The sequence below is a fragment of the Cucurbita pepo genome, chromosome 4 (assembly GCF_057944985.1).
Source record: "Cucurbita pepo subsp. pepo isolate OVF chromosome 4, ASM5794498v1, whole genome shotgun sequence".
NCBI classification, from domain to species: domain Eukaryota; kingdom Viridiplantae; phylum Streptophyta; class Magnoliopsida; order Cucurbitales; family Cucurbitaceae; genus Cucurbita; species Cucurbita pepo.
Window position 1 is genome coordinate 2,294,262 of NC_141801.1, and position 13,090 is coordinate 2,307,351.

At 37.6% G+C, this 13,090-nt stretch overlaps 2 protein-coding genes across 13 annotated transcripts; both read right to left on the minus strand.

The window, feature by feature from the left end:
• Positions 1–596: 596 nt before the first annotated feature.
• On the minus strand, positions 597–6,689 carry LOC111793053 (transcription factor GTE8). Of its 6 annotated transcripts, none has more exons than XM_023674754.2 (11): positions 6,331–6,689; positions 4,626–6,013; positions 4,484–4,532; positions 4,268–4,393; positions 3,970–4,037; positions 3,773–3,848; positions 2,272–2,349; positions 1,658–1,767; positions 1,475–1,541; positions 1,247–1,377; positions 597–1,166 (listed from the first exon to the last, which is right to left on the minus strand). In XM_023674754.2, the coding sequence occupies exons 2-11, from the start codon at positions 5,874–5,876 to the stop codon at positions 894–896; spliced, it is 2,229 nt and encodes a 742-aa protein (XP_023530522.2). In that variant the 5' UTR covers positions 5,877–6,013; positions 6,331–6,689; the 3' UTR covers positions 597–893. The 6 variants fall into 6 exon arrangements, with proteins under 6 accessions (XP_023530522.2, XP_023530518.2, XP_023530521.2 ...); XM_023674750.2 differs by having other exon boundaries at positions 4,484–4,538; positions 4,626–5,969; positions 6,331–6,688; XM_023674753.2 differs by having other exon boundaries at positions 3,773–3,845; positions 4,484–4,538; positions 6,331–6,688.
• A 1,755-nt stretch (positions 6,690–8,444) lies between these two features.
• Positions 8,445–12,798, minus strand: LOC111793055 (uncharacterized). 7 transcript variants are annotated; one of them, XM_087123491.1, is made up of 14 exons: positions 12,270–12,798; positions 12,088–12,163; positions 11,516–11,721; positions 11,359–11,445; positions 11,177–11,269; positions 10,831–10,985; positions 10,612–10,696; positions 10,450–10,536; positions 10,256–10,375; positions 9,455–9,556; positions 9,213–9,380; positions 9,020–9,123; positions 8,821–8,895; positions 8,445–8,649 (listed from the first exon to the last, which is right to left on the minus strand). In XM_087123491.1, the coding sequence occupies exons 1-11, from the start codon at positions 12,660–12,662 to the stop codon at positions 9,213–9,215; spliced, it is 1,572 nt and encodes a 523-aa protein (XP_086979617.1). In that variant the 5' UTR covers positions 12,663–12,798; the 3' UTR covers positions 8,445–8,649; positions 8,821–8,895; positions 9,020–9,123. The 7 variants fall into 7 exon arrangements, with proteins under 7 accessions (XP_086979617.1, XP_086979616.1, XP_086979615.1 ...); XM_087123490.1 differs by having other exon boundaries at positions 8,445–8,645; positions 9,208–9,380; XM_087123489.1 differs by having other exon boundaries at positions 9,208–9,380.
• Between the last annotated feature and the right edge of the window lie 292 nt (positions 12,799–13,090).

Consider the following 13,090-nt stretch of genomic DNA (forward strand, 5'->3'; position numbering starts at 1 on the left):
CTCCTAAATTTTGAGAGAGAGAAGGGCACAGTGTCACAATCGCACTGCACTTTTCTTGACAGCAGACTCTGCGATTGTGTGACACTCGCTTCCCGACTTTGCGATTGTGTGGCACTCGCTTCCCAACAACAAGTGAGTCGAGCCAATTTGTATTCACGTCACCTATAACCGAAAATGTATACTCAAGTCTGTAGACTCGTGTTAAAAAAAAGTTCTTAAAATTGGGGCCATGGAGATTGTAAAAGAGAGTTTAAAAAGCAAGATTGAGGGAGATGGAAAACAATACTCCCTAAGACGAGCATGACCACAATACAGAGCAATTTTATGACCGATAATACAATCAACAATCGTAAAAGTTCATACATTTGAATCAAAGAACAAACATTTTAGAGTAGCATCGTAAATCTAGACATCTAGTATAATTCACCACAGAGACGATTATATGAATTATATGAGAAAAAAGCTAAAACCGTCTTGAACGTTAGAAACTTCGAAAACCATAAAAGACGATTTTAACTTTTTCCGAACAATACGACACGAACCGAAATTGGTAGGAGGAACACAAAAAGAAAACCCCTAGAGAATTAGGAGAAAAGTTGGTGCTAAAACTAAGTCCTGTTTTCATTCACAGACCCATATGTGTATGTTTTGAAGTTATCTCAATGTACAACACACAATACAGATAAAGAACACTCTGCTCATTTCCAAACCAAATCAGAAGCACTTTCTAAATGATGGCTTCTATTCTGTAACCAAATCAATCAAGAACACCACTGCCCACTTCTATCCTAACTTCTTCCTAAAATATAAATATAATCAATGATCATCATGGGGAAAGGATATATTCTTCTGTTCATTTGCCTTGATGATCATCAGTTCTATCATGACACTCCCTAATCGATTTCACCTTCTTCTACATCTTTTATAGCATTTGAAGATATGTAATTCGGCTCGATCTCCTCGTCCTCTTCGTCTGCTTTTATGAACAAACCCAGTTGTTCCAATGGATTGCTCCCTACAAATTTGAAACTACCCAGACCGTCTTGTGAGTGGTCGGGGCTTGTTTCGTCAACCGAGCTTGGTAACTGCTCGGTTGGAGCAGCTTTGAGCATCTCCCAGTCTTCCAGGAATTGGGAGTTCTCATCTATTATAACAGTTTTCTCTATCTGCATTGTATTTAAGTGAATGAGCAAAAACTATGGAGTTCTGGGTGATTAATCTGGCGCTTAGATTGATTGTAATTTACCTGCAGCAACGCCTGTCGTGCTGCTTCTCTGTCGAGCTCCCTCTTTCGTTTAGCTTCGGCTGCAGCTTCTGCTTCAGCTCTTCTTTGTGCATCTTGTGCAGCCTTGGCTTCTGCTTGCAGTCGTGCTTTTTCTACATTTCATGTACAGAATTTGTTAAAACACAAGCGGGAATACATCATAAACCACAAGAACAAACCCAGATAAAGTTCACAAGACCTTCCAACTACCTTTCCTCTGCTCCAGTTCCAGTTCCTCCCTCTCCCGTCGCAACTTCTCGGGATCACCCTTGTCACCCTGATCTCGGCCCAGATGAAAATGCACACCATCCAGATCAAAACTTGCAATCTCTCATTGCAAAATCCATTAAAAGTAGTACGAGGCTAAACAAGTACGCCGTGTATTGAACCAACCTGTGTCATCGTCTTTTCTTTAGCTCTTAAAATTGTGTCCGCAAATCGGTTCTTCAGAAGAGCAGCCCGGTAAAGCCTCTCAGGAGAGACACGCTTATCAGAGTAGTTACCTGCAATATTCATTAAATGAATTAACTGGAATGCATACATAAGAGGGGTACAAATTCTCACTCTTAGAGTGAGCTAGACATGCCTTTAAGTTTAGGCACTTTTTCTTAAAATAGTTTTTAATAAGAACACTTTCAATAACGCATTGTTTACATTTTTTTGAAAGAACATTCAAGAACAAATTTGTTTGGTTGCCTACACTCAAAAAAGATTCTACTAGTCATAAATATGTTCTTTTTTTCTTATAAAAGTCGCTTATGATCATCTCCAAGTGTTTCTTCCAAAGAAGTTCTCTCATCAATCTGGTTTGTTGAAATTTTCTTTTGTTTATTACCAAGCACGTAATTTTTTAGAAGTGTTTTGAGTCATCTAAGATCACTTAAAAACTTAACACATTCTAAATTAGTGATTCATTTGAAAGTGATTTAAGGGAAAAGTAAGTTCATTTAAAAGCCTTCTTTTTTTCTTTTTTTATAAAGAACTCCAAACACACACTTAAAACTCACCATCCTGATTGCAATCTGACTCGGTAGAACTAGGCTTGCCTGAAGTCTGCTCAAGTTGATCGTAGCCACCTTCAAATTCTGTGGGAAGTCGTTAAATAGCATGAGTCACAAAAGAAAATGCTTCAAATTCAACATCCATTATCATGCCCAATGACAATATAAAACAAAAACTCAGAATGGTGCCAAGAAAATTAAGGAACTACTTAAAGGCAACTATTATGATTTAAATTATAAATAAAAAATACACAACATAAATGAGGCACAGTCATGGCAGTTTTCTTCTTTTTATTTGTGATTGCAAAGAAGGAAAACATCAATCCCACTGCAGATGGATATCATATGCCTATTACTAAACATCATTTAAAGAACACAAATTTGGTGGACAATACAAATAAGAGAAAGGTCAAGTACGAGTTTGTTGGGGGGGGGGGGGGGGGGGGGGGGGGGCTTTCATTCAGAGCCTAAAGAGGCACAAACATGAACAAAGACACGACATTTATAATACAATGTTTCATGTCAAAATACTAAAAGAATTCGAACCAACTTACAAAATTCTTAATTGAGTAAACATTTAGTTGTCAAGAAAACATTTAGGGTATTAATTAACATCTGAGGAAGTTATCAATAATACTTATGTGTATTTCACATTCTAAGATATCCTGCCATTTAAACACATGTTTAATATGCATGAAAAGTGTTTGACATGCACCCCAATCCGTGTCACACTCAAACACCAAGTCAATTGGTTCAGCTAGAGTTTAACATGCATCTAACACAGGTATATTACCAAAAGTAAAGTACGTGTGCTTGAAAAATCAAAACAATGATATACATGAAAACACTCGAGCATGCTTACCAATTTTTCAATGAGTAGTAATGTTCATTATAATAGAAAATAAACAATCTATGAATGTCAAGAAAAATGAATTATTTTAAGATTCGCCACCATTGAGATCTAAATAGGTTTTGACAATGTTACAATGGAGCAATTTCACATTCCTTGAAAAACACAATACATAAACATATATGCATTGGCAGTGCTTCAACAGACTATTTATGGTTCAGTCCCAAAAGTTTAATGTATACATACAATCAGCCCCTAATCAATTTAATATATACATACAATCAGCCCCAAAAGTTTAATATATACAAGAAAAAGGACTTAGTGTTTGTAATATATACATACAATCAGCCCCTAATTAATTTATCGATCAACATATGTAAATAATCTCATTAAATGTTAAGAACATAATCTCATTAAATTTCAAAGATTAGAAGTGTACGTTAAACTTTTTTAAATGTCTAATAAATAAAGTGCCCAATTCATATGGGTATCCTAGATTTTTTGAAAATGACATCTCAATTAAAAGCTCATATCCACAAAAAACTAAAAGCTCATATTTAATACTTGTCCAGAGTTATCTATTTCATGAAGATAAAAAAAGTTATAGCATAATCCAATTTCTTAAAACGAATGACAAAGAAGGATAAGAACACCCACGATTCCTTTCAAGAGGTCCATCCGAAGTAGTAGCTTCAATCATAGGACCTTCGGAGCCAATGGTTTCTGGAACCTGCTGATAGTCCAAAACAAGAAATCAACAAACTCTGACATCCATTAAACAATAACAACAACGCAAGTATTCATATTAACCAGAGGCCACCCATTTGATAACAAGTTACTAATCAATAAAACACCTGTTCGTGCACTCGAATTGAAGCTTTGTCACACTCAGAATCGTTTTCATAACTAGAAATATCCGAATCTGCAAAACACATAGGTCGCACAATTAAACGATGACATTCCACTCATTTATCAACCCATCCAACATACGGATCTGTTAGCTATAATACATATATTACGAGACTCCTCAAGGGATTTCAATAACTACAATAAGAAGGTATAATGCTAAAAGATCTTGATCTCGCAAAATAGCAAAGACAGAATACCACAACAGAGATACCACAGAACACAGAGAAGGAAAACTTGACTAACCCTTTGAATTTCTCGAGACCGCGCATTTGCTGTTAGCAGCACCTTTCTCTATCTCTGAAGGAGCACAGCTTGAAACCGGAGCTTCATGTCCACCAACATTCATATCCTCATCAATTGGCCCACTCCCTAATATTGCAATAAGAAGAAAATAGAGTAAAGAGCTATAGGAAAATCAAGTCGATAGTATGCTTAGTGAAATCAAGGAAGGCCTAAGACCTTTAGATGGTTGCATTGATGAGTTGCTTACTCCGGAGTCATTCAGCATCTGCAACTGAAAGTAATAAATTATTTAATACAGAAGCAGTCAAATACACACAAAGTGTAAAATAGAACACAATTGTCAAATCAGTATTAATACCTCAATCACACAAGGTTCAGCACCGGCATTATTCTTTTGTTTTTCCTGAAAATGATCATCTAGAAGCTTCCGCAATTTGAAAAGTGTATCATCACTGAGATCATCAATGTTAACCTCAAAATCTTCTTCTCCAGATTCCCTTCCACCAGAGCTATACTCTCTCAAGAAGTCAATTATATGCATGGGCAATTCTCCTAACAGCGACTCCAGCTCTCTCCCCAGATTTAGCTTTTCTTCGTCTGTCATCACACGCTTGGTGGGCATCGGTGTAACTTCTTGGGGCCTAGAAGCAACTTTCATCTTTTTTTGAGGCGTGTGCTTAACAGTCTCAACAGCTTCCCGAGGTCTAGATTTAGATGGCAATGCATGACCATCAGTTTTGGGCAGTTTCTTCTCAATAGCCTTCCATCTCATATCAAAATATGAATTGAGAACATCAGCCATAATATGCACATCATTTCCAGGGGGATTGTAAGTCATTGCATTGGAGAAAGTAAGCTTCACATCAGCAAGAAAATCCAGTGGACTTGAGTATGCTCCAGAAGATAACTTGGACTTCACGGTTCCCAGATCCATTGGATGCTTAATAACCGTGAAATAATCAGGGAGACTTAACTTCACTACATCAACAGGCGTGTTGAATACCCAGGCATACTGGTGCGACATTAACCTTTTCAAAAGTTGTTCACATTGTTTCATCAAAGCTGCTGAAGTAGCATTTGTGCTGTTGGAAACAGAAGCTTGCACGGTAGACTCAACTCTACCTGAAGCAACCTGTCTGCTTCCTTGCCCTTTCTTTTGGCTTGGAACATTAGATTTCTTTTGTTTCCCAGAAGTCAAATTTGAGGTATTCATAATGTACTCAGCTGATGGCCCATCGCGTCCATTGCTACAGCTAAGAATATCACTCGAAGACGATACTGTAAAACTATTCGTTCTAAGCAATTCTACTCTCTTTCCGAGTGTCTGAATCTGTTCAAGTTCTTTTCTCAACCTATAAATCAAGTCCTTCCTCTCAGACTGCAATAGGTTTGTCAAGGGAAGAACTCGGGTGGGAACTCGCAAACCTTCACAACTTTCAGAATTAAAACTGATACATCTCCTCATTGGAGTACTAGAAACTTCTGAAGCAGCAATTTCAGGATCAATTCTTCCCGAGCTTCCAGAACCCTCTGATTCACCGGTACGAAAGGAACTATGGCCATAGTATCTTTCCGGGTATCTGATATTCTTTTCCGTCCTCATATCCATTTATATGAACCACCCTCCTGCTTCAGCAGCGCCTTGGATAAATTCTGCTTCTTCAAGAACACAGTCACTAATTCAGCACGTAATCATACACCTCTGCAATAGATTAATCACGCCAAATCATTCATTCAGACCAAACCCTGGAGAAATCGAGAGCACCAAGAGCGAAAATTTATCACCACTCTGATGAACTCAATACCAACACGTCCATTCAGTAACTCACGAATTAACCCACAAGACAATAACAATATAAGGAAAAGTAAGAACAAATCACAACAATTTTTTTGTATTTTAAATGAACTATAACTCAGTAGTATAAATTACGAAAAGAGAGCAATTAGATCCAATCCAAATACTCGTTTCTTTACAAATAAACCAAGTACAACAAAACCCCCCGAGATTTGACCATCTACAAACCCCAAAATTGAAAAACAGACCACAACCCTAGATGAATTACCAGTCGCTTCACGAACTTGCGAGTAAATCCCAACAGCTCCACGAAACAAAACCCCTCGCACAGGCCTGAATCGCAAGAACACCCCTCCAACAACTAAAAACCCGAGAAAACCCCAATCGAAAAGCGTAGATCAGAACCCGTCACTGAACCCCACAACTTGAAATCGAACTTGAAACACAAATGAAGGATGCAAGCAGAACATCCAAACCTCAAATCCGAGAAAACTTGCAGAAAAACAACGCCAATCGAAGTCGAAATCGAAGAAGAACAAAGAATGCGCGTCGAAAACCTAGAGAGAGAGAGAGAGAAGAGAGAGAGAGAGAGAGAAGAGAGAGAAAGTGCGAAGCCCTCACTCTCTAGTCTACTATGCTAAAACACAAAGGCCGCGATTTTTCCACGGGGTGGAGGGAAATGGACGGTTGAGATTGAAGGAACCAGTGGGTGGATCGGGCGATCGTAGCCGTTGCATGTGGATCCCAGTTGGGAGGAGATTTTATTTTAAATTTTGCCAGTCGGTGAGAAAAGTAAATGACGGTGGGAATTTGATTGGTCAAGATTGGAGGGAACTGTAAATAAAAGGGGAAATCGTATACGGATCTCAAACCATCTTACGTAATATGATTGGGATTCAATATTAAATCCAAGTCCGTGATTGCTGATCGAACGACATGTCGTCCCCTCAACCGTCTTAACTTCCATCTTTTTTTTAATTGAATTAATAAAAATTTCTATAAATTTTATATTTCTCTCGGAAAATATTCTTAATTTTTATTTTTTAAAAATTTAATGAAAATCATTAATTTATTTTTAAAATATTTTTTAATTTTAATAATATTTCAAAAATACATTTATCATTAGTACTATATTTAAAAAATATCGATAAAATTTTTTAAGTAACATTAATAATCTTTACCTTTATCAAAAGTTCAAAAAAAAATTTAACGTCAATATAGACAAAAATCTCATCTATTACATCTCGTAAATCATCTATAAATATTTTGATATTTAGTTCATTATGCATTTTTTTAATTTTTTTAATTTTTGAAACCATAGTTTAAAATATTTTTTAAATTATTTGCAATTTGCATCAATGATTTTTTTTTTTTTTTTTTTTTTTTTACTATTTTAATAGTTAATATTGAATTTTTTGAGATATTTTTTTTAGACAAAATACAGATTTTAAGATTTTTTTTTTTTTTTTTTTTGTTAGTAATTTAGTCTTGATATTTAAGAGTCTTTTATTTATATAAATTTAGTTCGCATGTTCAACTAATAAAGTTCTCAAGATATATATATTATGTTTTTACATATTCTAAATTTAAAATACAAGTTAACAAAAATGATCCAATCTACCCATAATATTACACCATTGTCACCGCCGACTAAAGCATAGCTCCGCTAATTAAAACAAACATATACTTCACGCACGGTAACTGTTAGAGTAAAAAAAAGGTGTTGGATGAAAGTCCAACATCGGCTAATTTAGGGAATGATCATGGGTTTATAATCAAATAATACTATCTCCTTCCGTATGAGGCCTTTTGGGGAAGTCCAAAGCAACATCATGAGAGCTTAGGCTCAAAGTGGACAATATCATATCATTGTGGAGAGTCGTGTTCAACTAATATGGTATCAGAGTCATGCCCTAAACTTAGTCATGCCAATAGATTGATAAATCCTCAAAATGTCGAACAAAGAACTCCAAAAGAAAAAGGAGTCAACCCTCCTCGAATGCATAGTAAAAAATGACTAAGACTCCAAAAGAGTCGAGCCTCGATTAAGGGGAGACGGTACTTTGTTTCGAGGGGAGGTGTTGGATGATGAAAGTCCCACATCGGCTAATTTAGGGAAGTATCATGGGTTTATAATCAAATAATACTATCTTCATTGGTATGAGACCTTTTGGGAAAGCCCAAAGCAAAGCCATGAAAGCTTATGCACAAAGTGGACAATATCATACCATTGTGGAGAGTCGTGTTCAACTAACACAAGTAAATTAGACTTTGATCTCCAAAACTTTGGTGCTTGTTCATGTGGGTTCTGCTAAACTATGACGAACACATTTAATCAAAGTATGAGTACCAACAAAAACAGCTAAAAATGGGAGGAAGATATCAAGAAAAGGAAGGGAATTGCATTGAAAGAAGATCGAGTGATTCTGGTTATTTACATGGCGTAGAGGTCAGAGAGTTGAAGGAATGAATATGGCTTTATTACTCGGTACCTTGAAATCCATGGCCACCATAATCATCTTCGATTACTGGTCACTCTGAAACCACAATCATCCTAAGTGTAGTGATCAGCTTATTTTAGATCTACCTGCCAAATAACAACATGATATCAAAACCCAGCAAACGAGCTCGAGAGAGAAGGCGAGCACAGTTTAAACAAGCAGGCATTTTCAGAATTTTCCAGCTCGAACTAACCATTGATCCATTCATACACGGATCGACTAAATTGACGTTTATAAGAAGAAATTGTTCAACTAACCATTGATCCATTTAGAGTTTAAAACCCGGTTGAAAACTTATCTTGAAACATTTGTTATCTCTGGGAGCTAGACGTCTGGGGATAATAGATGAAGCTTTGTTCGGGATTAGTCGGTGGGTTAAAGGACGCCCCACGTCCCAGTTAATCATTTTGAGGCTTGAAAAAGCTTAGTAGATGAATGGGAGTCAATCAAACTGACCTTAATTTGAGCTTCATCTTGGGATGGAGGATTTTGCGTGGCGGTTCGGTGTTGCAGTATCGTAAAACAGACACGAGACCACTTGCTGGAAGAACTATCTACAACTATAAGTGAACGAAAAGACACGATGAAAACAGGGCAAACACAAGTGTTGAATTCCATAAACAAACACGAACGGGTTCGTATACCTTACTTATCTCAACAAGGGAGCATAGGGAGCTGGGCATGGAGAGACTGTGTGATCTGGTAACTGATCTATGAAATCAATCGCCACTTGCAAACATGAATGAAGGATTTTCTTTTCTATTCTAACAAGCTGGGTAGCAACTCTCTTCTTCGGGTTCAATTTACCATCGGCCAACTGATCGATCCATGGGTAAGCAAAAGTGAAGAATTACAGGTATATCGAAACAAAAAATCGAAGGCAAAAATTACCAGAGACTCGTCTTCGCTCAAGGTAGTCGGGTAGCCTGCCAGTCGTCTCTTGAAATAATCAGCAATTTGGTCCAACATTGCTCTTTCCATGCAGGGGCTCACCTAAAAAAAAAGGTTTCACCATAGGTGGATCATCATCAAGTATTGTTTATAAGTTAACAAGAACTTTTACAAACTGTCCGCCCCACCGAAACTCGTGAAAAATAAGGCAAGGATCGTGTCGGGAATCAATATGTCATATAATTAAGGATTTTACACATCTGAATCCAGGAATCAATATTAGTATCAGAAATATGTCATGTCCTTGGTTTGGAAAAGACGAACTTGAACGAACAAGCCAAGGAAGATGTAGCTAACCGTACGCCAACCACCACCTAGGTTGGCCTAATGGTATATTGGGGGCAAGTAAGAAAATGCAATCCAACTCTAGAAAGATGGTGTTAGGAACACAATTATAAGAAACTAAGGGCATGTTAGTAATTAGCCTAAGGAAATCTGGCCCGATCACGAATATCGAAGAAACCAAGTCAAGAAGTTCGTTATTGAGAGAAGATTACAAATTGAGTGAGTGAGAATCCTCAAGAGAAGGAGCATCGAAGTACCTCAAATATTTGGGAGTAACTGTGTTCATTTACGATATTCTAGTTCTATTCGGGTTTTATCAAACGATCCAAATCTTAACGCGACCATCTACCTAGATATTAAAATCTTACACGAACGTTTACTAACGACTTACAAGCTCTATTAAAGATTCAATCCTTAAACAAGAAGAATAATGAACGTGGAGAAGAGAGAACTTACTGGACATACTGGGCCTTGAGAAGAAATAACAGACTGCATTTCTGAAGGATCAGTAACATAGCCAAGCCGAAGATAAGGAAGCATGTCTAAGACAGCTTCTTTCTCCTTTCCGGCGTAAACCTGTGTCGGAAATAAAATTTCACGAAACGCGATAACTTAAAACTTTCATTTCTGCCAGTATTTTAAATGCATACATAAAAAGTTTGAACTGATAATCTGCCATTTCTTTGAGCAACCATTCTTTTATCTTGGTACTGAGGATCTTCAGTATTCAAAGCAGCCTGAAACATAGGATAAGAACATTAAGAGAAGACATTCGTCCAAAAGATCACTTGCAATCGAGCACAAAGCGTTACCTCAACTAGTAAGCGGTCGTAGGGATTATCTTCATCGACAAAACCATAATTCAGGAGTAATTTCGAATTAGGTTGTGGCCCACACCTGTTCTCATGAGTTTGAACAAAAATGAAAATCTTGCTAGAGGAACTAAAAGATGCATAACACAAACACAAACATTAACAGATAGGCGATCATGTGAACAGTCGCGCATAGTTTCAATCATGTAATAAACTTACCAAACAGCGATCGACTCCCCAGCCTTGTATGAACGATCAACCACTAGTTCCACAGCGCCATCAACAGCAGTTAACATTGCCTTGCAATTGCTTCTATAAGCCAAGAGTGGAGGGCCAAGAGGCACCAAAGCAAATCTCCGAGCCAAACTTACTTTCTGAATTCAAGAAGCCATTAGATAATCAATTTGAATCTTTGTCTCACAAGCACTTCATCTAATTAACCATCAAGGGTAATGATAATTGCAATGATAGTTAAGAAATCTAGATCATATTAATAACAACAAATTAGTTTAAAGAATCACTCAATACTGAAGAGGATCAAAGAAACTAAACGGGTTTCGATTACCTGTAAATGCACCACACAAGACTGAACTGCAACAAAGGCTTGTTTGAAAATCTCAAAGGAAAACGCTTCAGTTGGAATATCATATGGGTATTGCTGCAAATTTCCAAATTAAAAACAGCTTAAACTCAATAAAAGCAATTATTCTTCATCTAACTGTTCTCCAAATTATACAAGGGCATTACCTGAAACAGAGAGCCAGCCATAAACCAGACAGTATCGAGTTCATTATACTCCTTCTTGATTCCTTCCGCCCTTTCAAGAACTTCGCTCTGATCAAGAAAATTTCCAACTCAGAATGAGGAATTAGGCATACAATAAGTTGCAAATCAATATTGTTACCTTTGTTGGACTGCCAGAAAGGTAATCGAGTTCAGCTTCTGACCATATAAGAGGCGACTCTACGGCTAATTGGCCTCTCCCACGCTGACGATCGAGCTCTCTGATATAAGGGTACCAGAAAGACTTCTTTCCTTGTTTCTTCTCATACATCAAATACAAAGCCAAGCATGCCAACTCTGACAACTTATTGGTAGTCAACAATTCGGCTGCAAGAAAATCCAAACAGCCATTACATACAAAACTATTGAATCAAGATTGACTTCTGGCTCCCAATTTCGCGCAAGAAAATCTACACAACCATGCCATAACAATAGACTAGCAAGGTCTCAGCAATAAATATTCAAGAACAAGAAAGCAACATGACACAAGTCTTGAAAAGCGAGCCAAAATGCTTCATCTAACAATGTAAAAACAGAGAGTACAACAGCACTGCTTCTAGCTACAAACAGAGATCATAGAACATATTTTTATTTCACTAGCTAGTTTCAGGCAATCGATTATGAACATGCTCATTAGTAGCAAGAATTTGAAGTAGCAGTCACTGAAATGATTTACGACAGAAGAAATCATACCAACAGTCTCATTTCCAAGAACTCTCTCAAGCGTCACAACCAAGGAATTCGGCACTGAAAATGCAACATCACCCGCCTGAAAGAAAAAAAAAAATCAACCAATCCCAAAAAGCTCCACAACAAATTCATCGAATTAACAATAAAAAACACTTCCAAAACCAACAAAATCCTCATAACTTCACCTCGAGATCTTCACTCGCAGCCACATAATGTATAGGCTGATGATTCCTATCATGCGAAGCCCTTTCCCCAAGAACGACCTTGCAAGGCGGAAGTCCATTCTCGTGCATCCAAGCCTTCAAATCTCCAAATTCATCCTCTTCCATTTTGGTCACAGCTTCACCATTCTTCCCATCCTCCTTCCGCGACCCGGCAACAAGGGTATCAGAGCTCGAAGAAGAACAAACATTCCGGCGACGAATTGGACGAAAAGAATGCGAAAATGAGGGAACTCGCCGGGCAGAAACGGAAATTTTGGGAAGAAGAAGAAGAAGGGGGCGGTGGACGGCGGAAGAAGAAAAGTAGCAACGTGAAGGGGAAGGAAGACAAGTGTCGAGTACAGGACAGAGCTCCATTGGAGGGAAATGGAAGCTTGAGATTGGTGGATTGTTAGGGTTTGAGGTGGATGAGTGTACGGAGTGGAAGATGGAAGAGAGAAATTGATGGATAGATATTTTCTTTGGCTTTCTCAATAATCTCAAATTTGTGATGTGAGCTTTCGATTTGGATTCTGAATTCTAATCCGATCCGACAAATAACGAATTAGGTCGTAGTTTTAGAACAGTGCATCGTAGCGATCTCGATCCTCATAAGCTTTGAGAATAACCTAAGTCCGGTTATAATTTTTTTGTCCGACTTTGCTCCTTCGTCTGATTTTAGGCAAGGTTCTCTTACCCGAACACGACTCGTGCGAAACTCGGGTGTGTACACTACCATATGTACTTGTTCGCTTGATTGCAAATCTTGAAGCATGAAGATGAACACGGTGTACACGGATTGGGTT

Excerpts from the sequence above, each read along its gene's own strand:
- LOC111793053 (XM_023674750.2), bottom strand. The coding sequence starts at position 5,876 with ATGGATATGAGGACGGAAAAGAATATCAGATACCCGGAAAGATACTAT. Across the intron at positions 1,542-1,657 it reads AAGAAAAGACGATGACACAG|GGTGACAAGGGTGATCCCGA; the intron begins GTTGGTTCAATA and ends GGCCGAGATCAG. Across the intron at positions 1,378-1,474 it reads GGAACTGGAGCAGAGGAAAG|AAAAAGCACGACTGCAAGCA; the intron begins GTAGTTGGAAGG and ends CATGAAATGTAG.
- LOC111793055 (XM_087123492.1), bottom strand. The coding sequence starts at position 12,662 with ATGGAGCTCTGTCCTGTACTCGACACTTGTCTTCCTTCCCCTTCACGT. Across the intron at positions 11,270-11,358 it reads TGGCTGGCTCTCTGTTTCAG|CAATACCCATATGATATTCC; the intron begins GTAATGCCCTTG and ends GGAAATTTGCAG. Across the intron at positions 9,381-9,454 it reads TGAGCGAAGACGAGTCTCTG|TTGGCCGATGGTAAATTGAA; the intron begins GTAATTTTTGCC and ends TGGATCGATCAG.